This window comes from Cupressus sempervirens, chromosome 5, assembly GCF_028749045.1.
Source record: "Cupressus sempervirens isolate cs-2001-9-10 chromosome 5, ASM2874904v1, whole genome shotgun sequence".
Classification (NCBI taxonomy): domain Eukaryota; kingdom Viridiplantae; phylum Streptophyta; class Pinopsida; order Cupressales; family Cupressaceae; genus Cupressus; species Cupressus sempervirens.
The window spans coordinates 419,468,899-419,496,150 of record NC_143122.1 but is presented as its reverse complement, the minus strand read 5'-3'; the positions used below and the strand labels follow the sequence as shown (position 1 = coordinate 419,496,150).

The 27,252-nt window shown below is 35.2% G+C and overlaps 1 protein-coding gene across 2 annotated transcripts in view; it reads left to right on the top strand.

Annotated features, from left to right (window-relative positions):
- LOC149556568 (putative LRR receptor-like serine/threonine-protein kinase At1g06840) overlaps positions 1–27,252 on the top strand; it is an 84,176-nt gene that overhangs the window by 22,179 nt on the left and 34,745 nt on the right. For both annotated transcript variants that reach the window (XM_089830936.1, XM_089830935.1), the window contains exons 5-8: positions 439–582; positions 765–836; positions 1,046–1,117; positions 19,944–20,018. In XM_089830936.1, coding sequence (XP_089687062.1) covers positions 439–582; positions 765–836; positions 1,046–1,117; positions 19,944–20,018 — 363 coding nt within the window. The remainder of the gene's footprint in view (positions 1–438; positions 583–764; positions 837–1,045; positions 1,118–19,943; positions 20,019–27,252) is intronic.

Below are 27,252 nucleotides of genomic sequence, written 5' to 3'. Positions count from 1 at the left end.
AATAAACTGATTAAGCAATTTGTCTCTTGATCAAACTAATCTGACCAAAGCTACAACATTACCAGTCTATCTATTACTTGCTTAGACATGATCTATCGTGTGTGAAATTATGTCAATGCAAGATGGGTTACATGTAAAATTGTTAGGAACTTTTCTTACAGTTAGGTAGGGTTTTTTATATTGACACATGCATTTCCAATCATTGCAGTAACTTATTTGGATCAAAGTTTAATTTATATACTATTAAAGCCTGAGCATTAAGAGTGATATTTCTCCTTAATTTTTGTATTTCTGAATAAATTATGATTCTAGGTTTCCCAAGGATGTGAAAAGAGAACCATTATATGCATTGGAAAAATGTTAACATTTTTTTTGAGAAGAAGCTTTTCCCTAATGATAAATGCTTTGAAATCTGAGTTTTCTTGTTCTATTTTTTAGGCTCCTCAATGGAAACCATTTATCAGGCTCATTGCCAGAAGAGCTTGGTTATCTTCCCAAGTTGGACAGAATACAAATTGATCAGAACAAGATATCGGGGCCCCTGCCAATTTCCTTTGCTAATCTGAATAAAACGAAACATTTGTAAGCTTTTCATGGTTGTGATCAAGTTTTTAATGTTGAAATTCAGTGTGAAAAACTATTCAGCTAAGCAATTGTTTCACTTACAGATTACTGTTTTTAAAGGTGAATATGATGTGCATCAAAGATAGAAGCCTTCCAGAATAGTATAATATCTCAAATTTTAACATGTCTTATGATCACAGCCATATGAATAACAATTCGATCAGCGGTCAGATACCAAAAGAGTTTTCAAGACTTCCAAGTTTGGTTCACCTGTGAGTTATGCACATTATAATTTACTTGACGTAAAATTAGTAATAATTGCCATTTTAAATTTTTTTCTCAAGCCGTTTACAAAGAAATCTTTAAATTATTGATTGGTGATTTAATGTACTACTTATATACCACTTGTATTTGTTCAGGAATTATTAATTGCAGTTAAAAGTGCTATAGCTGAAACTGGATTTTATTTATTTTTTTGCAGCTTGTTGGATAATAATAACTTGTCAGGTGAACTTCCTCCTGAAATATGGTCAATACCAAATCTTCTAATATTGTAAGTTTTCTTTCCTTCTATTATATAGCAATTCTATTGAGGATATGGGATTAACTTGCAAGGTAGCAGGCAAAATGGCACAATCAATGCATGGAGTCTGAAAACCAGTTTTAAAAGTAATAAATATTATTGATATTAAGAAAAGACGTAGTTGTAGAATACATATCAATATGTGGAAAAAATATGTAAGTGGGCAAGCGGATATACATGCCATCTCAATGAAATTCTAGCAGTGCAATTGTGTTTGGTAGCTCAGCATCAATATGCCAATACTTCAGAAGTCTTTTGAGCCTGAGTTGGCAAGATTGTTTTGTTAGATGGAAACAACTATTTGCAATCTTGATGGTGTCTATAATATGTATTCTGTTTAACCTCAAATGAGAAATAATCCTAGAGATTTACCTTTGAATTCTAGTCCTGGGCTAAAACCTAATTTCATGTGTAAGGATGTCTCTTTTCAAGAAGTATTTACTTTGGATCATAATCCTCACATAACCTCCTATGAACCAAACTACCAAATGAAACTTAAAAAACAGAATGAATTGTATTAACAATGCGCACAAATAAATAGAGTTTACAAACACTATGAAAAGTGCTAGCTAAAAAAAGTTGTCTAGATAAAGACAACTTCTAAAAATAGAACTGGAGAAAAGAGCCTAAATGACCGTTAACTAAGGTTTTAGAAGAATGAGCTAAATATAGCAAGAACTTAGGAGACTAAAAATATTCTAATACCAAAGCCTTAGTGCTGAGAAGACTCGTAACACTTGCAAACTCAAAGCATGCCAATGGCTTGCTGAAATAACTGCTATCATATCTTCTGTTAGGCAATAGATGGGACCTACCTCTTTCTATTATTGCAAGAATTTTGAAATAGTGATAACCTGTGATTTGTCTTGGCAGGAAGAACTGAATTCTTAGTAATTTTGGTTGCATTCTAACTATCAGCATATGAAGCTGTAGAGCCATTCTAAGTAACATATAGATCCCCAAGGACTTGATAGAAACAATATCTTAGGAAATATCCCAAGTAGCTATATATTATGAGTACATTAATGAATTTGCTATAGGATTTTTAAATTTTGTTTCTTGCAATACCAAACTGAAGCCCAACCAAGATGTACTAGATATACTACAATAGAAATCCTATCACCAACAATGCTACCATAATCTGCACTAGAGTTTCATACAATTTTAAAATCTTTTTTTTCAAAATTTCTCCAATCCAAAGCATTCTATGCCATCCAAATATTGAAGAACTTTTGTAGTTTCTTAGCAGCGAATCTCGCTTAGCTCATTCTATGCTCTTAATCTATTGACTTTATTAGGATTTGTGATAACCAACTATAGCTCACTGTTGTCACCCCTTACTAAAATAATTTAATACTATTTGAAGTTGTGCCTGATCAATTTATTTTTGGAAGGGGAACTTAAATATGATTATAGGGCTTATGTAAAATTTAAACAGTCTTTTAAACACTTGGAGGGAAAAGTAAATTAAAATATGCAATCCAATTTTTTTTAAAAAATACTTGGAGGAGAAAAGTAAATTAAAATGGAGGGCCCAAAATGACTACTATAAAAGAAAGTCATTTGCTCAAAGCATATCATTCATGTTTATCATTTTGTTATTCCTTTCATTTTGGAGATTGAAACATTTAAGAATGAAACGTCGAAAACACTTGGGGCTGGAGATCTAGAGGATGAAGACCCTCTTGCTTTCCATATCTGTGATTAAGGATGAAAATCCTTTTGTCGATGAGAGGCGATTCCATTTAGGGGTCACAATTGTGCTGATCATTGTGAATTTGGTGAAGATTCAGTTTGTGAAGGGATTAATTGGTCCATATAGCAGGCAAATTAAGTTCATTCCAACATTGAGAATTGTAAGGTTTTGTACATATTATAGCCCTCATTTTATCATCATACCACATTTTTTTCAGGCCGAATCAAGCTAAACCAGGTTGCTATAGCCAAGATATCATCAAATGTTAGCTAGATCTGAGTGTGTCCATCATAATTAGGTCTATGGCCACCCTTGATAACTGTTGCACTTATTTCAGTGGCCGTGCAACAAAATTTAGTCACTATACCTATCCTCTGGCAATCATAGAGAAGCAGTTAGCAATATAAAACTAATTTAGCAGCAGCATACAATAGACAAACTTGAATAGATTTTGTTCCAGTAGTATATTCAATCCACACAATGATTTGTGAAAAATCATATGTAGCCATTGTTGTACGGTTAGCTTCACTTCAGCAACCTCCACATCACTTGATCTTCCATACTTAAGACAATATGACAGGTTGTGAGTAGGCTATTATACTTGTATTTTGTATAAAAATACCCTTCAATGTTGCATATCAAAATTTTATGTAACTTTCTAGTTGTAGTCAATTGAAAGCTAGATCAAGGGTTTCATCATTGAATTTCACATTGCTGCCATTCAATATTTCTTATGACCTATGTTGCATGTGCTAAAAACATCATAAAATTGTATTTTTAATTGAAAACTCTGAAGAGGACATTACATTGATATTGGAGCTTCGATCTTGCTATCCTACAAGGTTGAAGCTAACATTCCTGATAAACCTTAATGGAAGAGATCTATAATATTATTAGAGAGGAAGAAGGATAATACAAACACTTACTTAGAAGAAGTCATGTTGGCAAATAAGTATTTTGCAAGAAACTATCACTTGTTTCTAGCCTAAAAATATTTCATTCTTCCATCATTTGATTAATTTCAGCCTAAACTCTTGTTGCATAATTTTGGTACAACCTGAATGATTTTCTTATCTTTAGCTGACCTCTTAATATGAAAGAAATTCCCTAAACACATTCTGCTGGCCTTCCCTCAAGTCTAATGCATAATTCTGTAGGCATTCCCTTAAGTCTTTGTACATCTTGGTCACTTGATTTCCCTTCCTCGGAGCACCCAGGTCTGTGACGCTCTGTAGGTGTTATTTGTAGTGACAACTCTTCACTCCCAATGGTTCTCAGAGGCGGCACATGACTTCCCCTTGTCTTGGGTCATATCCTTTTGTTCTTGGTTTCACCTTTGTGGTGGAGGACGACTAGCTTTTGGCTGGTTGCTGCTCCTGCTTCTTGTTGTTCTTTGCTATGCTTTCTATGGACACGCTTTGGTGCTCCCACCGTTGGCTGGTTTCTTTTGTTATATCTTGGTAGTCCCTTAGACCCTCTTTGGGGTCTTTTTTTGGACATAAATAAATTTATCTTGTCTTATCGTCCACAAATACTCTAAATGCTACTACCTCTAGTATTGGCTTTCAATCATCACTAACCATAATCATTTTGAACTCCTATCCAACTTGAATCAAATTCATACTATGGTGGGTTCTCGATATCTCATACTAGCCACAGTTCCAAAATGTTGGCTTAGCTTATCATCTAACTTTACATCCCCCACCTTGTCTTTTTGAACTAAAAAAGGAAATGCCAATGTTCAGGTTGATGGTCTAGAGGAACTTGATGGTAAATAAGGATCCAACATCCCCATATTTTATTTCTTTTTATCTCTCTTTCAAAAGAAATTGGAATCAGGGTTGAGTACCTCACCTGTAGAGCTTGAATCTGAGTTCTTCAAAGATTGGCCAAAGAATTCCTGAGTAGTTCCTTGATTCTTTTTATTCAGATCCTCTTCTATAGAGTTTGAATCTGATAAGTCTTAGGTGGTTGGTTCCTTGTTCATTACTGGAATTTAAAGATCTATTATACATTTCTGGCCTTATTTCAATGGAGTGAAAATTCTTTTCCCAATTATTCTCAGGCCTTAGCTGTTATCAATGCATATGCCTTCTTGGTATATACACATGACATGACTGCAAAAAATAATAAAAAATTGTTAAATTTCAAACCTACCTAAAGTGTCATAAGTACTCCCAAGTCCCAGCACTTCATACCTTGTTGGTCACTTCTTACCAATGGGACAGCTTGAAGACAATTAGTGGGTTTCCGAAGATTCATTGTTTATCTTTTGGTAGGACACTCACCCTAGAGTCGCCATCCATAATAGTGTTAACCTGATTCTTTCCAAGAATCTGCATATGCACCATATTTCCCAGATTTTGACTCAACAAGGTTGACTCAACTCGTTACTCAGCAATGTCTCGGTAGCTACTAGGAAAAATGCAAAAATCCTTGAAATTTAGAGATTTTTTACGATTTAAAATTTGTTTCATGCACCCATTATTGAATAAAACATAAATACACTGTAACATCATCATATAGAAGCTAATTTGATCACAGACATAAACCAAAATTTCAGATCTCCCCATATTGGTGAGATCTTTGTATTAATCAAAAAAACATTTTGTCTATCATTTTACTGAACCTTCCATGTTTACAATGCAATAAAACAAATTCTTTACAGATAATGGAATGTAAGGATGCCTAACTTTCACATTGACATCATTGTGTATTGACTGCCTTGATACACCTTCCTCATCTCAGAAGAGTTTATCAATATTAAAATTCCAGACACAAATCATTTGTTCTTCTTTTCTTTGTCTCTTTAGTTACTGTGAGGTATACTTCTGTAGAAAGAAACCACCAACCAGGCAAACGTGAAGAAGCTCTCAATTTATAAGTGGGCATCACAAAACAGGCTCAGAGTGACATCAGATAAGCTTCTATGTTATGTAAAGGCAATACTATAGGAGGTTCCTAAGACAACCAAAATGTTTGCTTCTGGATTGACTGAGCTTTTTTCAAATGGGGTCCCTTTAAAAAATCTTAATGCAATACTTTCTGTCTAAAACTCTTCTTGAAAGCTTGGAAATGTGCTTTAAAATGTTAGATCCAGCTTACCATGTCAGTGTCAGTATCACTAATTTTATATCAGATTGTATGTTACATAGTTGGTATTAAGCCCACCAACTGAAAACTGGACCTTCCTTATAGTTTATGTCAGTTATTTTGAGCTTTTCTGTTTCAGCATAATAGACAAGCAAGTTTATATGTTTATAACCATAAGCCCTTGAAAATGTTACAGAGCAATTCAGTTTTATGGCTGCCATGGCCGGGTCATGGACCACAGACTTGACAAGTCATGCAGGTCATGGGATCTTACTCTCTGAGTCACGGGTCAGGGCTGTCAAAACCCTCCCAAGCTGCCTTGGCTCACTGAACTGGGCTACCTGTATGACCCACAATGAAAACTGGAACACTGATATGTACTATTGTTAATCTTTGGGATAAATCTTATTCAAGAGCATTGATTTCTTGATCTCAACAATGAGGTTATATAATTGACTCTAACATTTTTATTCTGTGTTCCCTTGAGTTTCTGGGACAGGGACGACATGGGACAGCGGGACGGCAAATTGTTTTGGCAATTTTGGGGACGAGGACGGCAAATGGGGACGGCTATATATATATATTTAGGGAAATCTTAAAATATACATTGAAATTTGCAAATATAAATGTCATTCATTTGAAACTAAGCACAAAGCATGTCATTTAAACATTATAGAACCTTAACATACACCATTTGAATGCCATCTAAGAAATAATAACCAATTTCAGTACTCAATTGTCAATATGCATATCAATATGTGAACAAAAATATTTAAATATAAGTTTAGCAGTGAACAATATCATAAAAATCTGGAAATCTAAATATGCCCAAAGGCTAGAGGGCTGCCATAAAGTTTCATCATCATGTTCAAGTTCAACATAGAAAACAAAATATAGAAAAATGAAGTAGATTGCTGCTCCTATTTTACCTTTGCCACCATGGCATCAAATTAAGAATCCTCACTATCATACTCCACAGGAAGCGTAGTCACATCTAATGGAATCCCAACCAATCTTGGTGCTGTCTCATCCTCATCTATTTGGGCCACATCCTCAAGCTCAACATCCCACCACAAAGTTGGAGTCTGCCTATATTCTAGAGTCTGACGATTCTCAAGTTGAAGAGCATGATGCACTGCCACTAGCTTCTCTGCTCATTTAGAGGAAAGTCTGTTCCTCTTGGCGGAGTGGATAACTGAATATGTCAACCAATTCCTCTTTGCAATTGAGGAACTAGCAACTTGTGCAAGGAGGTGAGTGGCAAGTGCTTTTAACCCAGGTGTATCTCTCCCATACTAGGTCCACCATCCAATAGAATCTCTTTGTGCCAAAACTGCTCTATCCAACTTCACTTATAGCTTACCCGAGTTTGAGCCATGAAGGTTGGTGAAGTCAAGGAATTGTATACGAAGAGTAGAGTCCTCTTGAGCTGAATACATCATATCAATGGCTCTTGTGAAGCCATCCGATACCTCGGGATCATCACATGGGAGTCCCCTTCGACCCAACTTTGCATACCATTTGAGATTTAGAGCAAAGACTTCCATATGAAGCGGGGTATTCATTATGTTCTACCTCCGTGCCACAATAGGCCTAATATGCTACTCATAAAACCCCAAAGTAGGATCCTTTGCCTCAACATTTCTCTTCATCTTCTTCAACATGTTGTCAAAAGTCTCATATGTCTCTCCCAGACTATGAGCGTCAGTATCAACATATCTAGTGACATCTACAATGGGTGCTATGATAGAGAAAATATATATGCAAGAAGGAAACAAAAATTAAAATCAGAATTAGAATTTTCTTTTAAAAGTTAGTATGAAAATCAGCAAGCAAAAGACTAACATTTAATTTAAAAATCAGCAACTTACCTCATTGTGGACCACCAACTCTCATCAAGGATCCTTTGCTTCACCGCTTTTCCTTCAGAAGACTTTGGACCATTGTCCCCACTCTGGATTCACCGCCATCAATTGGAGGGCCTCATACACCTCAATCATCCTCTCCATCAAGATAAAGTATGTGCAATACCTATAGAGACAATTATAAATTAAAATAAAGTTAAAACATTAATTCTAAAAATCATATGTAAGCTTGTAACAATTACAAATAAAAATAATCTTAAGAAAATTAAAAATAAACTATAATTAAAATTGACATATCTTGTCTCGACTGGGTTGAGGAACTCCTTAGAGAAGGACCTGAATAGAGCAAAGTAAGTGCAGTGGTTGCATATAAACATTTACACTTCCTTAGCTTATAACACTCGCTTGTTTCACCCATTCAATCTTCCTTAAGTCCTTCAATGCATAAAGACAACAAGGGGTCCAAAAGATGTGCCTATAAGCAACCTCTACCATCAAATCGATTGATTTGCACACCCGCGTAGAATCTATGATAACCTGTACTATACTAGCCGATCCAACCTCTATGGCATCTCTCTAAATGGTGAACTGGAATTTTGCATCCTTCTTTCCTGAGCAATCTATGACTTTCAAAAAATAAGAGTTAGTAGGGGATGTGACAATGATATTGATGAATGATTGATGTCTAACATCAATCCACCTATCCATCACAATAGAGCAACCTGTCCTAACCCAAGTATGTTTCATATCCTCGAACAGCAAAGCAATCTTAGAATACTCTTCATCTAGGATGGTGGTTCGTAGCTTATGCTCATCAAGGGGTACAAATGAGGGATTCATATTCAATATATCTTTTACCATTTGTTTAAAATAAATAGAATGGATTGCATGATATGGGATACCATTAGCAACAAAGAATCTACCAATGGATGCCTCACTTTTCCTTTGCTTGTGCATTAAACATACTTTCCACCGAGCTCTTCTCACCACTACTCATCTTCCTCTTCCCTCTAGACTCAGTAGGGCTACCACTAGGACCAATGGTGAATGACATATGCCTAGATGATTGTGACAATAGATGGTGATATCATTGTCAAATTTTGCCCCCCCATTTCAGCCTCTAAGTGTAGTCTTTAGCATTCTAATCTCTGTTCATCTATCAAGTTAGGACAAGCTTTGACTCCATGGCATGCAACACCTAAAAAGTGTGACTTCACCCTTGTATAGTTGCCCCTAAAATCATCAAGACAAACATGGCAACCCACACCCTAGTCCCTCTTGCATTTTTTTTATCTTTTGGCCTAGGTGTGACAAATTGGAGAAGAGGTTTTTTTCCTATTGGAAGGACCTTTTGCAAAATCCTTCATGATGGTGGAAGGGTTTTTAAACAAATCAATTTTAGGATTAGCACCTTTCCTAGTCCCACTACTAGCAATATCACCCCCAACCACATTTTCATCCTCATCACCACTACTACTAGTACTTCCACTGCTGCTCATTGTGCTTTGTTTTAAGATTTAAATATGCAATGGAAATATGAGCTGAATGGATGAAAAAATCAAAAAATCAACTTTTCAAGCTTCAAATGTATTTAAAAAAATGGAAAATAGAAGCATAAAGAGTTTCATATTTACTTGGTGCAAACTAGAAGAAGCTCAAACCCCTGTTCAAGCTCTTGGAAGCAAAATAATCACCTCTTCTTGCACAATGAAAACCCAAGCTAGCTGCAACACACTTTGACTTCACAGGCAAAACCAAACAAATGACAAAACAACTATAATGTGGTCTTTTTTGATCTTTTAGGGCATTTGGAGGGGCAGGGCCCTTGTGGGCGACCAACTTAGGATTAATTTTTTTATGTTTTTATGTTTATTTAATTTTTTTTATGCTTTGCAAAAAATGGGGACTTCTGAAAGTTCCCTTTCCGTATCGGGGACGACTTTTTATTTCCTAGACGTCCCCAAGCATTGGGGACATCTCCTGTGGATTTTGGCAAGTTGGGAATGGTGGGGGGACGTCCCATTCCTGTCTGTTCATCTCGGGGACATCCCCATCTCAGAAACCTAGGTTTTTCGGGTAGGGATGCATCCCCGTGGTACGTAGTTTTCATTTCCATTCCCCAATGCTAGATAAGTTGCAACATTCTTTGTTGTATGCTATCATTGAGCACTAGTATAGTGGCGGCTATCTTCTCGAGTTGTAAAATACTTTTCAATAAGTATACAAACTTAATTGGTAGGATATTTTGAAGTATATGCTTTGCAATATCTTTTTCCAATTTTAAAGGGCCTTTTTTTGTACTTTCATATTCATTTAGATAGTGTTTTGATTAAGTAAAAACAGGTTTTAAAGGACTCGAAACCTTTACATCAACAGAGTTCTAGAGATAAACATGAGAGAAGAACAACAAAGAAAAGTGTCTGAAAACAACATGAAACAGACCTCAAAAAACAAAAAAGAGGTCATACAAGATAGAGTTGGAAAAGACAGCAAAAGAACAACAAAGGAATAGCAACCGACCGGCTAAGAAGTATTTATCAGGTCAACAGCTTGATCCACCAGAGTGTGCATGGTTTCAGCAGCAGCCTTCACCTCGTCTTTCTTACTGGTTTCCTCAATCTTCTTCGAGTGGGCCTAGGTACTTTTACTTGGTCCCTGAGTATCAACCCCTAGAGGGTAATCCTGGCCCTTATCAGCCTCATTCTTCTTCAAGAAATTACTCACATTGTCCACCATTTGTTTACCCTGTTTATCCATATTACCCATCATGGTTTCAAGTTTGGACACCTTCCCCTGAATGCTGTTAATATCCTTATCCATGACCCTTTGTTTAGCTTCCATCAATAGAATCTTATGCATAAGATTTTTCACTTCTTCAACATTCCCTATGACCTCCGAAAGCTTATCAATGTGCTGTCCTAAAGTTCTTTCCCCTTTGGACATTTTACTAAGTTGTTCCATTTCCTTACTCAATAGCAACATTTTATGCTTGAGGATACCCATCTCCTTCTGAATAGAACTAGGGTTGCCAAAATGCCCTTAGAAGACCCTTGCCCACCTTTGGCTTTATCACCCAAATTTGACATGGACCCTTGTTCACCGTCATCTCCATAGTCAGATTCCCCACTCTTCTTAGTATCATACTTATCCTTTTGTCGCCTTAGGGAATTTCTTTTCCTCTCCAATCGTTGAGCCAGAGGCTCATCATCAGAAGGAGGAGAGACCCGCTCATTTTGAAATCCTTTACCCTTTCCTTTGCTACCACTCCACTTTTTGTAATGATCCCTGATAATTTCCTCCACAAAGTCACTTTCTTGGTCTCAATCAGAATCTTCCTCCTCAACATTCCTTTTCTTCTTTTTAGAGCTACCACCTGAGCCTTTTTTCGAGCTAACCAGACCCCCTTTAGCTTCATCTTGCGTCTCAGAGTCATAGCTCGTATCCTGAATACTCCCTTCCTTATCCTGATAAGCCCCTTTCAAGGTTCTGGGTTTCGGAACTTTTTTGGATTTCAGTAAGTTCATAATCAAAACCATGAGACCCTCATGGCAGACATGCTCGCCAATTAGGTCTTTCTGGATGGCCTGGGTAGATATGGTAAGAGATTGCAAAAGATAGAAAGGAAAATTTACCCTAACATCATGTCAGAAATGGTTTGCCAACATAAAGTGGTATCCATACAATTTTGTAAATCTTCCATCCAGAGTCAAGTATTCCATAATCACAAAGAGCACAAAATGCCAAGGACGAGAAATAGAGGTTGGGTTATAATACGAGTTACCTATTTTAACCAGACGATTTCTCTCCTATTTTGTCTCCACAAAGTCATCAATTGCCTTATCTGAGAGCTTCCTTTCCCTATAAAAATTTATCCTGTCCATATCCAGCCCTGTAGCCTCCGCAATAACCTCTTCCATGACATCCATCCGTGGCTTCCCGACCAACACCGAGCCGTCCTTCCATGATTTAACAAGCTGGTGTGTAATTGCAGGGTTATTTCCTCTGAGTCTCTCCATATAACCAGTGAAATTGCCATGCCTAAGAATGTTCCACACCTCCGGCTTATTCTTCCACTCCGCGCATCTAGGCGGTTCCACCCGTTTCCTCTTTCTCCCCATAATTTTTGTGTCTAATTCACTGATTTGCTTGCTCTAAGAACCCCAGATCACTCTGCGAACACCACTATCAAAATGAAGAGAGGAAGAAATAACCCAGAATCTGTGCGAACTGCCCACATTCCTAAAAATTAAAACCCACCTCACTCCAAAGGAGTTAATCTCATAATTCACTGACAGCATCATAATTAAAGGATTTTTGCTGAGATCTCCATTTATCATGCTTAACATGATCGCGGCCATTTGGAGGTAATGTATCATGTGACTCCCATATGATTTTATGATCATTACATCATGCCACCTTCGAAGCCCAATTGGCTAAACCATTGGCTTCCCTATAGTTATGGGATATTGTGCAATTTTGGAACAAATTAATAATGTTAAAAACCTTATATATAATATTGCTAATAGTCCATGAAGGTGGATTGATTTTATTTAAACAATTAATGATGTTGAGGGAATCACCTTTAATCTATATATTCTTCAGATTCAAACCTTTGGCATAAATAAGACCGTGAAGAGCAGCAAAGGCTTCAGCAACGTGATTAGTTTGGCTCCCTAGTGGTATGGCCATACCACCAACAGAGTGACCATTAGAATTTCTAATCACAACTCCACATCCAGTAGTACCCGGGTTCCCTTTCGAGGCCCCATCATTAATCTTAAACCAATTTAGTGGAGGACAATCCCATCTTGCACTATCCCTTGTGTTAGGATCCTTTGTATTCATATTCAAACTCCTTATATTCCAATTATCAAGCACCTCAACTTCCCCTTCATTACAAGGTTGCTGTCTAGTACCACAAATTTTAATGTTTTCAATCAAAAGGACCTTGACTTTATGGAAAATCTGAGCAGGATTGGAATCTACCCCTCTAAAGATCCTGTCATTACGTTCCTTCCATATGCCCCAGCATGGATAAGGAAGAATAAAATCCCATAATTTGATAATCAAAGAATTCTTGGAAGGAGCCTTCCAACTAGAAAAGAACAGCTGAATGGTAGCATGGGAAACCCAATCCACATTCATTAAACTCCAAATTTTATCCCAAACCTTCTTTGTAAAGGGACAATGTAGCATAATATGATCCACTGATTCCCCGTCATTCTTGCAGAGAACACATCGATTAACAATGATGAAACCTCTCTTCTTAAGATTATCAAGAGTTAATATTTTATTTTGCAAAAGAATTCAAAAGAAGATATTAACTTTGGGAGTCATACCTTTCACCCAAGCCTTAGCCCAGCAAGGTTCATCATGATCCTCAAAAGAATTAGTGAAGGCTGAAGCAATAGAGTACATACCACTGGGATCGGCTTTCCAAATCAGAGCATCCTCTTCATGGTTCAGACAGCAAGCATTCAAGCTTTTAACAAGCTCCGCCAAATTTAGATCCACCCTAAGAAGATTCACCCACAAATCATCCTTCCAATAATCACTGACCAAAGTACCAAATTGATTTTTGCATTGCTCCATATACCCATTCCACCTTGGGTCATCACAAAGGGGGTAATCCAAGATCCATATATCTTCCCAAAAAAGGACTCTCATTCCATTTCCCACCTTCCATTTTACCCCTCTCCTTAAGATATGTTTAAATTTCTAAGCATTCTTCCAGATTAGAGAACCCCCTTGATCAACATCAGAATAAAGGAAATGTTGAAAATCAAAGTGATCCCTATTATATTTATTAGCCTAGATATTCCTCCATTCCCCCTCTTCCTTGTGTCATCTCCAAAGTAGTTTAGCCAGTAAGAGTTCATTCATAGTAGAAATCCTTCGCAGACCAAGCCCACCCTTCCCCCTGGGAATACATACATTCTCCCAAGCAATAAGAGGAAGTCTCTTTTTAGTCTCCATACCAGTCCACAAGAAAGTCTTCTGTATTTTCTCAATAGCAAGTGCAAACTTTCTTGGAATTTTAAAAGCACTCAAAGCATAAAGCAGGACACTTTGAAGGATAGATTTCAAAACAATAACCTTCCCAACCTGACTGAGGAGAGATCCCTTCCAACCAGCAAATTTCAAGTGTATTTTATCAAACAAAGAATTCCAAAAGCTGTTAGGAGGGGTTAATCCCAATGGTAACCCCAAAAAGGTTCCTGGCAAAGAGCCACTCTCACAACCAATAATCCTATTAATCTTTAATTGTCTTGCCTCACTAACATTGATAAAGTAAATCACACTTTTACTCCAATTAATGGTTTGACCAGTGGCTTCAACATAATCAGTCAACGCCTTCTTAATGTTCCTAGCATTTCTCACCGAAGCCTCCCCCATGACAATAGAGTCATCCACAAATTGTTGGTGCGAGCACACGAGAGTAGAGGAAGAAGGGTTGAGACCCACAAAATCTCCTTTCATCACCATATTATTCACAAATCTTCCTAAGCATTAAGCCAAGATAATAAAAAGAATAGGAGAAATTGGGTCTCCCTGTCTTAGGCCCCTTGAAGCCTTAAAGAAGGAAGCAGGGGAACCATTAACCATTATTCATTTAGATGGTGTTATTCATAGGCCATTGCATGCTTGGCTTTTGCCTTGAAGTTACATTTTTCTTAACATGACTTTTGAGATGGCCAATCCTTACCTATGTTTGAATACATTAATCATAATGATGTTTTGCTAGATTTTTGCTTTGGAAAAAATGAAACCATTGTCTTGTAGTCCACAACATCTATACATAAGACTTGTAATACTTTGACTCATGGAACAATATCTTTCAAAATGTCCCCACTGTTCTCATTGACTCCAACCTCCATCACTATTGTGATGTCAATTTTTATTATATTTTCATTTTGATAGCCTTCATAAGACACTTTTCTTGTTTTATCTTTGGAGGTGTGGTGGGTGCAACTCTCCTCAAGTAAAGAGCATTTGTGTGTTTTTGTTCTTCAAATTGTATAAGTGGTCTTTGATAGAATGGGTCATTACTCAACAAACCTTGCAAAATATCTTCTTTGGACGGTTTTCCTTGTGGTGATATTCCATATTGCAGTTCGTCTACAAGAAATTCTTAAACTCCTTGTTCGTATCTCTCTCAAGTTCCTACATCGTTTCGCACATATTCCTTCTCAAAGCTTGACCTGTCTTGGTTTGTTGTAATGTCTCACATTAGAGCCATCATTATCTTTGCTTCTTTGTCGAGAGCACGAGGATGTTTTACTTTCACTCTCAATGTCCTTTGCTCTATTAAGTACTTATTTAAAAGACAAAGCTGGTATCCTGTTCATCTTCATCCATAACGAGTGTACAAGACCTTGATGAATCGTGGCTTCTTCATCCTATATATAGGTTCACTTTCTAGTTCATCAAGATGTTATTTGAGATTACAATTATATGTTTTTGAACGTTTCACACTTTCCTTTTTAGTCATTTTTGGTTTCAATGACTTCCATTGCTGTTTTGAAGAAGGTCAAAATTTTTTCTCAAAGGCCTCATACAAAATTCAAAATAACTTACCAATTAGTGATGCATGAATGAGCCAATCTCTATTCTTACTCCTCTATGGTTGGGGATGCTTGCAACCAATTGTGTTCATCAGTTTGGTCGTTTTTCATACAAACAGTTGCATGCATGCTTAGCAATGATTCATCAGGTTTTGAAAGCTCACAAATACTTTTTGCCAATCTTTGACTATTAGAGCTTGGAGCAGACGGTGGAACAACCATTTGACATTGTCTTTGTTAATTTAATTGCAATTCTAGGACCCTCTTCAAGAAGGATTGGTGAGGGTGTTTCTTTGCCCTTTTAGCATTACTGAACATGTTTGAATTCTTGGCCTTTCCTATTGTTTTGCAATCTTTTCGCTGCCATCCCCGGTTAAGTGCCTCATAGTAGATTTTTTTTTGATACTTCAATTTCTGCTGTTGTACATTGCCTTCTCTTTTCGTTTGAGAGGTTTTTCAAACTTCATTTTTTCTAATAAAAAATTCTGTCGGTCCAATGGTCTCAGCTGACTCCATTGACTCCCTGAACTTCTCCACACAACATTGAACCCAATTTGGTCAGAAATATACATATGTCTTTTCTTAGGAAGAGGAAGTTGTCTAGCAACTTCTTTTCATTCTTCTCTTGTGATTCCCTATAAGGAATCTTGAACTTATGATTAGAGATCCTTTGGTTCCAAGTGTAGATACATCATTTAAATGGCTTTAATTAATTGTATTCATCTGATGGATTATTCTTGGAAAATTTACTTTGAAGGTGAAATTCAGGCACAAGATAAAATATGGCTTATTCTGAAATATTGGTACTTGATCAACCTTATAGATAAACCATAATGTGTCACCAACTTAGCTATGCCCACTACTTGCCAAGTCTCAGTTTGAATACATGAGGCTCCTACCTTACTTCAAATTGGCTCTTAGTTTGAGTTGTTTTGGTGAGAAAATCATGTATGTGAATTCCTAGAATTGCTAATTTGAACGGTAAAATTTTTTGCTTATCTCTTGATATAAAATTGTTTTACCTGTTTTGGCTTTGTTGTGAGAGCCTTTGTATCTATGTACCTAGGAACGTGGCCAAAAAACCAATGTTTCCAAGACGAGGACATCCCGGGGACGGGGGGATGGGTAGGGGATGTCCTCCAGCCGTCCCCAAAATTTGCAAATCGGTATGGGACGTCTCCGAAACTTGGGGACGACTGGGAAAGAAAAGGCCGTCCTTGGTACAGAAAGGGGATGTCCAAAAGTCCCCTAACCATACCGGGGTTTTGTGAAGCTTAAAAAAAGAATTTAAAACAGCCAGCCGTACTTGGTACTTGGTCGTCCAGTGGGCTCTGCCTCTCCAAATGTCCTCAAAGATCAAAAAAGATCACATTGTGGTTTTTTTGTCATTTGTTTGGTTTTGCCTTTGAAGTTGGAGTTTGTTGCAGCTGCCTCGGGTTTTCATTTTGCAAGAAGAGGTGATTTTTTTTTCCGAAGAGCTTGAGCAGTAGTCTACTTCATTCTTCTATATTTTGTTTTCTATATTGAACTTGAACATGATGATGAAATTTTATGAAGCCCTCTAACCTTTGGCCATATTTAGATTTCCAAATTTTTATGATATTGTTCACTGCTAAACTTATATTTAAATATTTTTGTTCACATATTGATATGCATATTGACAATTAAGTACTGAAATCGGTTATTATTTACTAGATGACATTCAAATGGTGTATGTTAAGGTTCTATAATGTTTAAATGACATGCTTTGTGCTTAGTTTCATATGAATGACATGCATGTTTGCAATTTTCAGTGTATATTTTAAAATTTCCCTATATATATAGCCATCCCCGTTTGTTGTCCCCTCGTCTCCAAAATCGCCAAAAAAATTTGCCATCCCGGAAACCTATCCCTGTCTTGGAAACTCGGGGGAACATAGCTTTGTATGTATGCAATATATTGATGGATGACCTAGGAACTACTAACCTAAATACATATGTCTGTGTGCACACACATTTATAAATACACACACACACACACACATATATATATATATATATATATATATATATATATATATATATATATATATATATATATATGTATGCAGTATAAACAGCTGTGCAAATACACACACACACATGTATATATACATGTATGCATACATAACAATATACATATTTGTATACACACATCTATTCATTAAAGCAGTTGCTTCATTATCTGTCGTGCACTACTTCAATGCTTGTATAAAAAGTAAGTTGATATGATCTTTCTTCTTGCCTGCCACTTTTTAACAGTTACGCACAATGAAACTAATGCATAGAAGAGTAAATAATGGCCAGCATTTGGATGCTATATAGTATATGCGATATGGTTTCAAGTGACAATGTAAATATTGTTTTTCTTGTTGAAAACATTTAATATGATTCAAGATGTAATGTCTCCTTTCCAAGAATGGTCCCAAGGAGAAGAAGACCTTTAGCCCCTCTCTTTTTCCCGTAGCCTAAAAGTAAAAGAAAGGAAATCATATACATACATACATACATACATACATACACACACAGACATACATACATACATACATACATACATACATACATATATAAACTTTCATTTTGGGCTCAATAATTTTTTATTCAAGGAACAATTTAAATAATATTATTTAAGAATATCTTCTAACACTAATAAAATTAAGAAATATTATTAAATAATAAAAAGAAAAATATTTATTAATACTTAAGACAATTGGTCTCAAGAGCCCAACTGGGGCACTACAAAAAGAGGGCATCTAGCTTCATTTGCATCATGTTTTGGACTTCATTTTGCCATTAATTTCTAGAATTTGAGTTTTGTGTTCAAGTTTGCTTTTGAGGATAAAAACCCCTGGTTGATTTGAGAATCTTAGAAACACTCTTAGATTTTCCGCATTACATTTGGGGATGAAAATCCTCATCTCCACCATTGGCATTTCCATTTGAGGATTGCATATGCGCTGATTTAGATCATTTTCAAATTGTGGTTTATGATTTGAAAGCTTTTATTACATATTCAGAATTTTGAACTTGTTTTGACTTCCACCACACTTTCTTTGTTGATATTGGCTGCCACTCCTTGAGAGAATTCACCATAATTGTTTATCACTAATTTGAGGCTCTTAGACACATTCTTCTGCTGCTATATAGATGTTACAGAAAAATTAACAGTTTAAGCGAACCTTCAAGTTTACATGTCACAGCTACAGTGTTACTACAGTGATATCAACATTTTTTTGAGGAATAATTCTTCATTATTACATCAATGAACACCATATACAGTCATCAAGTGTACCAGCATCGACAAGGTGAATTCATCATCACATGTTGCATATTCCACAAACCTAATGACATGTCATTACTTTAAAGTGCTCCTAGAGAGGTATGCCATCATTTATCATCACAACAAATCCGGCCACTTCCAGTGGCTTCTTTATTGCTTGTGATAACACACGTGTCCTAGTTATTGTTGTTTTTATTGGTTTCATAGCCACAATTGGGTGTATTAGCATTGGAGGTGGTTACAACAACACTTTGGATAAGTGGCATCAACATCTAGTACTTTTTGCAGACATGTTAATGACTGATATCAGCATTTTGGAAGGCCTGAGACTGTTCCAGAGCCTCTAATTGATTTTTTCCAGCTACCACATGACCTCCCTAGATGATTTGCCTCGCCATAGTTGTTGCTACGAGACTTGTAGAGTCCAAAATAGTTGCCAACTTGTAATATTCACCATAAAAAGTTTCTACAATGTATGGTAGCTACACATTCATTATTGCGAGCCAAAACTCAAATATTGTAAGTTTGAAATTGTGCATATGAGCCATAGTAAGTTGCAAATCAAATAAAACAATTTTGAAAGTGATAACTAGGTGTTAAATTAAGATCAAATCAAATTCAATACCGATCTTGGGTTTCTATTCTTGAATGAATGTTGGCATTTGGGGGTTAATTCACTCTTTTGAATTGTATTAGCATCACACATTAGAGCTTTGACTTTGCAAATTGACTGCAACTAGATGTCAAAGAATGATTAGTTACTTCTGGTTATTTATCATCTACAGGTTGCATTTTTTCTGTTATGGGTAAGTTAGTTGATTTCCAGCCATAGAGGGTTAGATAAATAAGTATACAGTGATTAGTTTTGTTTTTATTTTTCTGTTCCAGTATATGTTTGCATCAGAAATCGGAAAACATACAAAAAAATCCCATGAATGGGACATCACACTAGATTACAATGCACTTTGACTGGTAAAATCTTTGTCTCTTGCATACTACACATTTTAAAAGATCTAATCAATCAATTTTCAAGTCCACCAGAAATTGTTTTGTAGCTTATGTGCAAACAAGTTTTTGGAATTGTTATTTCCTCTTTATTCTCAAAAGTTTTTCTTCTTTACATTTTGATTTGTCAGTCCAAGTAATTCCATTTTATGTTCCTTATTTTTTACTTTCATTTGTTTGGAAATAAGATGCAAAATGGAAAAATAATATAACATCACTATACCTGGACTTCAGTTTTCAATTACCTCATACCATTAAATTGTGTTTTCTACAGGCAACTTGATAACAATCACTTGATTAATGGCACGATTCCTAGTTCATACACTAATATGAGTAAATTATTGAAATTGTAAGTATCCATTTCCTTCTAAATGCTTATGCGTTATAGAATTTAAAAGATTCATCTCTATTCTATTGCTAGTGAGGAATAGAGAGCTGTTTAACCATGACTTTCTAGAGTGTTCTATTTATACTTCAATATGCAAGTATGACAGACTTAAGAAGCCGAGTTAAAATTATGACTATTATAATTCACATTTATTGTGTTATCAATATTAAATATAAGTAAGATAATTTGGTATAAAATGCTAATTTTTATTGCATAATGAAGCTATTTTAAGTGCACCCTATCTTTTTTTTTAATATTTAAGCTTTTTACTCCTCATCATGTGGTTTAATAATAATGAAAAAATCAAACCTAGCAATTCAATCTATTTTCTTCTTTTTGTTCTGATATAGTAGCAATCCGCATCTAAAATATGTCAAAAGTGCCGCGGTCAAGAAAGCTTGTCTCGTCCTTGGAAATTTAATCTCTTTCAGTAACTGATGTAATGTTGCTTTCCTTATTTATATAAGCATCAAGTGTGAGATATCTTCATTTTGCAAAGTAGTAGGTACAAGAGAATTGCGGCAGAAATATTAGAAAACTATCTGTTGACACTTATTGCTTAACTATAATCTAATGATTACAAGAAGTGAACTGCAATTTTTTAATGTTATCTGATTTCTATTTCTCCTTGTTGAAGTTTCTGTAGTAAATTGAAAACCATAGATAAATTGCTATAAATAATTAAATGAATTCATTTTCTTCAATGAGCTTTGTTTTTGTAATTGTTAAAGTAACTAAGATCGTTTCTGCAAATGTAGAATCGTGGCCATTGTTATTGATAATTTTCAAATGCAGCTTTGGATCTCATATAAATATGAGAGGAGGAGACATGTTTGTTCAAGAGACATGTCCCTATAGTTAATCATCATTTAGTTAATAAATAACTATATGTGTAACTCACCTTTAAGCATATGTATAATATTAATATATTAACCATATATGTATAATAATATAATAATTTTATTATATAATTATATAATTATATTAATTATATAATTATATTATAATAATATAATATATATTATATTACATATAATCAATAATATAAGACATAAAACAATGTTCATATAAATCATGAATACAAATACTCAATGTAATGAGTATATCACTTCGACTAATGCTATACTTCAACACTCCCTCTTAGCAAGGAAGAAGTGACACAAACATTTAATGAGATATCAGTATCAAGGATATTTATACACAACATATTAGTTGACTTTAACACTTTGAAATAGTGACTCATCAAATAACTACAATCACAATGTTATGAATACTATCATAACATATATTATGATCTTTAATTGTTCGAAACAATATCTAGAGTAATCATAATGCTGTCATTATCAATGACTTCCGGCGTATCTGGAGCAAAAATTGTCATAATAACAGGCCTATCATTTGCAAGATCATCATCTTACAAAGATTACCTTCTGTCTGTTTGTTAACATGGTGTCCAGCAAAATCAAGCCCAAAGAACCATGATAACAGGTCTACCATTTACAAGATCATCATCTTATAATGGTTACCTTTGTTTATATATGTCAATGAAAGATTGTCACCTTTCATTACATATCATATGTGAAATAGTAACCACCATGAACCCAGTCAGAGGGTGGTACAAAGGGTTTTCACCTCATACTTCTCTCTTAGAACTTCTCCTTAAAGAGAAGATATCATCCACAATGGATTGTATCTCAAAACTTCTCCCTCTGAACATCGATCCTGGGAAGTCAAGTCCTCTAGTTACTTCCTCAGAAACTCTCTTTACCCAAGGATGCCTGCCGAACTCATCACTCCCTCATGATATACGTAGGAGTAGACCCATCAACATCGTGCAATCACCCACATGTATTTTTAGACTCCCTTTTGAGTATAAATCTTCTAAGCTCCTGCATTGCCTTAGAAGAAGTGTCATACTCCCTCTTAATGTAGACGAATCTCATAATCTCAATCATCAAAGATGAGAACCTTATTTTATCCATCTTGATCATCAGGGTCTTAGGAGTTACTATCATTAGGTTGAGTTTGCCCAATATCAGGTAGCATGTGTAAAGTACCAACTTTTTTTTCCTGCAAAATCCAAACATTCATAAATTTAATAGTAGAAATGAACACAAAATCGTCCACAATATGCCAATATCTTGATTGAGTATGATTGTGCCACTTGAATGACTCTACAATTCATATGTCAAGTATCATTTATCATTTTTCGTAGATGATTCAAATGAACTCATCACTTTCATATGATGTACACAAGGAGTAGGCTTATTAAGATCACATAGTTGCATGAATTATAGTCCTCTTGACTGTTACAATTTAGCGATCACTGAAGATTCCATCACATCATTGGTTTACTCCCTCTGAATCAATATGATCGATATCATTGACGGTTAATGAAACCATATCTTCTACATGCTTCTTCTCTTTCGAGGTTGCTGGAAATGTCAGCCTCCCTTAGAATCTCAATCTACCTCTTTTTCCTACAAGAACATTCTCAGAGGAAAAGATCAAGGCACAAAGCTCTTATAGTACATGTAGAAATACAAAAATAAATAAGAGAGACTAATATAATGCTCAACTTAGTCTTTTATATAGAGAAGACCCCAAATCTTACACTGGCATGGAGCCATTTATATAAGGTCGGATACAATCCCTAATCTATAAATTTTTTATCCTATTACTTTAATATTAAAATTCAATTATCATGATTAGATTTTTATTTCCTATATATTCATAATGGAAATATTAGAAAATTCACAAAATCATTAACAATTTAAATTCTTAAATGTAAACATTCACATGATAATTCTACTTATCTTGCTTATATCAATGTTTGAAGGGGATTAAGTGAATATTCCCGAGACACATGATTATATTTGGAGGGCTTCTTTATACCTAATTTGATAGTTGTTACCATGCTCTTAGGGTGACGTATGGGTTTGACACCAAACTATGGGTCAGGTAACAAGGGTTGCTGAACTCATAAAGCTCAACCTGAGCATCAGTCATACTTGGTGGTACCTTCTTGAACTATGTTTATATTGTGCATCCTTTCCACTTTGTTCCTCCATGCTGGAAGATCATGTGTGTTATATCCAGCGAAGCAACATTGTTCTTAAATGTAAAGGGGACTGAACACGATCCTCCAAGATGATAGAGATCTGTAACCCCTAACCACACTACAAATAGATGAATTCTGCCCTTGAATCCTCTGTATGGTACCTCCTCCAAGATGCTTTAAAAAATTTGAATACATTCTATTTTTGTTAACTTTGTTCAGACTTTTGAGAAAATAATTATTGCGATATAAATCTCTATGTAGGAACAATTCTTCGACTAATTGTAGATAACCGATGATAAAACTATCATTTTCAGTCTTCTTGTTATTGTGTATGCCAGATAGAATCATCATTATAGTAGTTCACAAACTTATGCACCACTTAATTTCTGAAATGAGTACTTCAAAGTATTGGTATGAACTCCATTTGTCAACATTCAGTCATTCTCTAACAATGATCTGATTTGGTTCAGACAATAAATTTCAATGCTTGTATGCTACGGTGTACCAACAATAATCATGACACGTGCATGGATCTTTTGGTGTCTTTATTTCAAATGTGGATATATGAATTTCTACTTTTATGCGTCTTCATTTGTCCCTGATTTATTTTGCATTCGCATTTCTTCTATTGTCTGCAAGCTTCCCAATATTACCACCAATCTCATTGGGGCTGCCATTTCCCTTAACTCTCTTATCTTCCGTTTTGTCTGTTGCTTCCTAGCGATTTCATTTTGCAGATATCTAGATCTAACGTATAAAGGTTAGTCCTTGGGCGAGGTCCACTTTTTCAAGAAGATCGCGCAACTTTATTTTAGGCTCGACATCCTCTACTACATTTGACATAAGCCAGGCTGATTCCATGCCCTTCAAAAAATTTCAACAGTTGACCCCCCAAGCCTAGTCGATGTCCATTAATAACTTCATGCATTATAAGCACTTAATGTGTTATAATACTCCTGCAATCTTGAAGAAATTAATTGAAGTTACATAAGCAGTTGGCTTTGATACCATGTTAAAGTAACTAAGATCGTTTCTGCAAATGTAGAACCATGGCCATTGTTATTGATAATTTTCAAATGCAGCTTTGGATCTTATATAAATATGAGAGGAGGAGACATGTCTCTTCAAGAGACATGTCCCTATAGTTAATCATCATTTAGTTAATAAATAACTATATGTATAACTCACCTTTAAGCATATATATAATATTAATATATTAACCATATATGTAATATAATATAATATTATAATTATATAATATATAATATATTATATTTCATATAATCAATAATATAAGACATAAAACAATGTTCATATAAATCATGAATACAAATACTCAATGTAATGAGTATATCACTTCAACTGATGCTATACTTCAACAGTAATGTTTTATAAATATAAATTTATGCTTAATTAGAATCTTAGAATTATGTCTTTGTAATTCTTTTCAGTGCTGCTCCTTATCTAAAAACAATACCAAGATTTTCCCAAAAGTATTTATATGATTGAGGCTTGTTTATGAACATGAAAAGTACTTATAAACATGTAGTACACGAGCAATTTAATGAAATGTTTAGGCATTTTTCACATTACTAATGCTCATATTTTCCACTTAGAAAAGAAGAGAGTAAATGTGGGGGAGAAATTCTAACCGGTTACATAAAAAGAACAATAATTACTATGTGTCGACTAAGTATAAAGAACATGAATTAATAAAGGTCAGCCTTAAGCAATATAATGTAGAATGACTAAATAAGAGTCTGGTTCATTTAAGTAAAATGAAGAGATCTAACTCTTTAGCATCCAAGGGGTACAACTCCTTCACCAAGAAGGATATAAAAGGATAATCAAACTCATTCCACAAGGAGCATCGGATCATGATTTATAAACAAAGTGGTACTGATCACAAGGATCAGAATTGGTATTTATTAGTACTCTTCCAATTGAAAGCAAGGGACTGGAAATCAGAGGATTATTAATTGTAATTTTTAATCATCAAGGGTGAGGTTTATTCTCGGTGCCCATCAAAAGAAGTGAATCTTATTATGTTTCTGGCAAGCATGTATAAGTTATGTAGTGAATAGTAATGTGTAAAAAACTCTTATATTATCTAATACACATTATAATTATGCATATATTTATAAGAATGGAATCAGAATTGTCTATATATATCTTAATGTACTTATATATATATATATATATATATATATATTGGAATGATCTAATATATCTGAGTTATAAGAATCAACACAGCATCGTCAATAAGCATGATTATTTTAACATATTTAGATGTAAGCTAGTAATGAATCTTATTATGGATGATGAAAGGGAAAGATGTAGGTGAGAGTATAAGACTGCTATCTAAGTAGGCCACCTTGGTGGATACCAAAGTCTTGCCACAAAGGGTAAGAGGGTCAAAGTGCTGCTCTTGGGCTTAGATCGGACAAGTTGAGGACCCCACTACGATCTTTCTATCGTTCTTACTATGATGAACTAATTAACTATAGGAGGTGTAGGTAAGAGGGTATAAGGCTGCCATCTATGTAGACCAGCTTGGTGGATGTCAAATTCATACCGTCAAGGCCAAGAGGGTCTAAATCCTCATCTTGAGCTCATAATGGGCAACTTAAGAACCCTACTATGTTCTCCCTTCCATGCCTACTATGTTGAGCTAATTAACTACAAGAGATGAAGCATAGATAGGAGCATCCCGCTAATTAGACCACCTCGCATAGATGTGGAAGAGGACCTAATCCAAAAAGAGGATGTGTGAGGGCTATCATGTCCCCTCTTTAGTCTAACTAGTAGAGTTATGTGAGTTAGCCTATTATGGGGGTCTCGTAGGCTAGCAGTCGTAGATAGAGACTCATACAGGATATTCAGTGATCGGGCTTGACTTTATAGGCAGTTGGGAGCTAGTTGGGTGTAGTTCCTTGATTTTAGGAGGATGTGGTAGTTTCCAGAGGTTCCACAGGACCATTCCATGGTTTCAGTTTCAGGGTGATAGGGTGTGTTCCCTAGTTTCTAGGATTATCCTTAGATTATAGGGAAGGGATTGCCAGTTGACCCATCTCGTCTGGTATCAGTCACAGATAGGTGACATGGTTAGTTTCACATTTATTTGATTGGTTTGGGATTTTAGAGGCAAATTGGGGAATATTTTAATATATTTAAATATTTCCTAAGTTAGCATTTAAAAAATTTATAATAAGGCTATTTATATAGCCATTTCGGAGAAATAAGAGGAATATAGCTTCGTTTGATCAGATGTGCCCTTATGTTATAGCTCGTTGGAAAGGTCTTCAATTATTATAAACTATTTTCACTATCCAGAGACTTTTTGGTGCTATGAGTTATGACATTTTAATAAAGTAATGTTTTTCCTATAGCTTGGATGCCTTTATTTGGAAAAATGTTATGACATTTTATCCAGTATTATATTTGTGTTGACATTTTTAGACATGCATTTTTGCACCTATAAAAATTTGAGAGTTAAACATGGAAAACTCGCCAGCAGAAAACAGAGAGCACACGACAACTTGGAAAGTACTTTTAGAGTTTGCAAACTATTACATTTTTTTTGGAAAAAATCATGTAAAACTCCAAACCTAGAAAAAAACCTTGGTTTGTAACAAAAATTAAGCCAAAAAATTAAGCCCAGAAAACATCAGCAACACCCTAGCTGCATAAAAATCTTGTCATTGCCAAAACAGTGAAAACCCTAAAAAAATGCCACAATCTGTGGAAACCAAGGAGCAGATCCATGATTTCACAGGTTAAAAATTGTGGAATTGAAAAAATTCCACAATTTCTGAAAGCAAAAAAAAACCGTGTTCTACCTTAAAAAATGATTCCACAACTTTTGCAGCAGAAAAAAAGTGATTTGCAGACCGTCAAACCTTCTGAAAAAACTTTGAACAAATTAAACATCTTTTAAAAATACAAAAAAAAAAAACTCTACGATTTACAATTTTTCATTGTTAAAAACTTTTGGAAATTTATTTCAGGTCTTAAAATTATGAACTTAAAAATCTGCTAAAAATCCTACGGGCTCTGATACCATGAAATGATTATCTACTAACTGAATGACTAATTACACAAGAGACATAGGCTCCTTAATTTTCAAGTGATTAC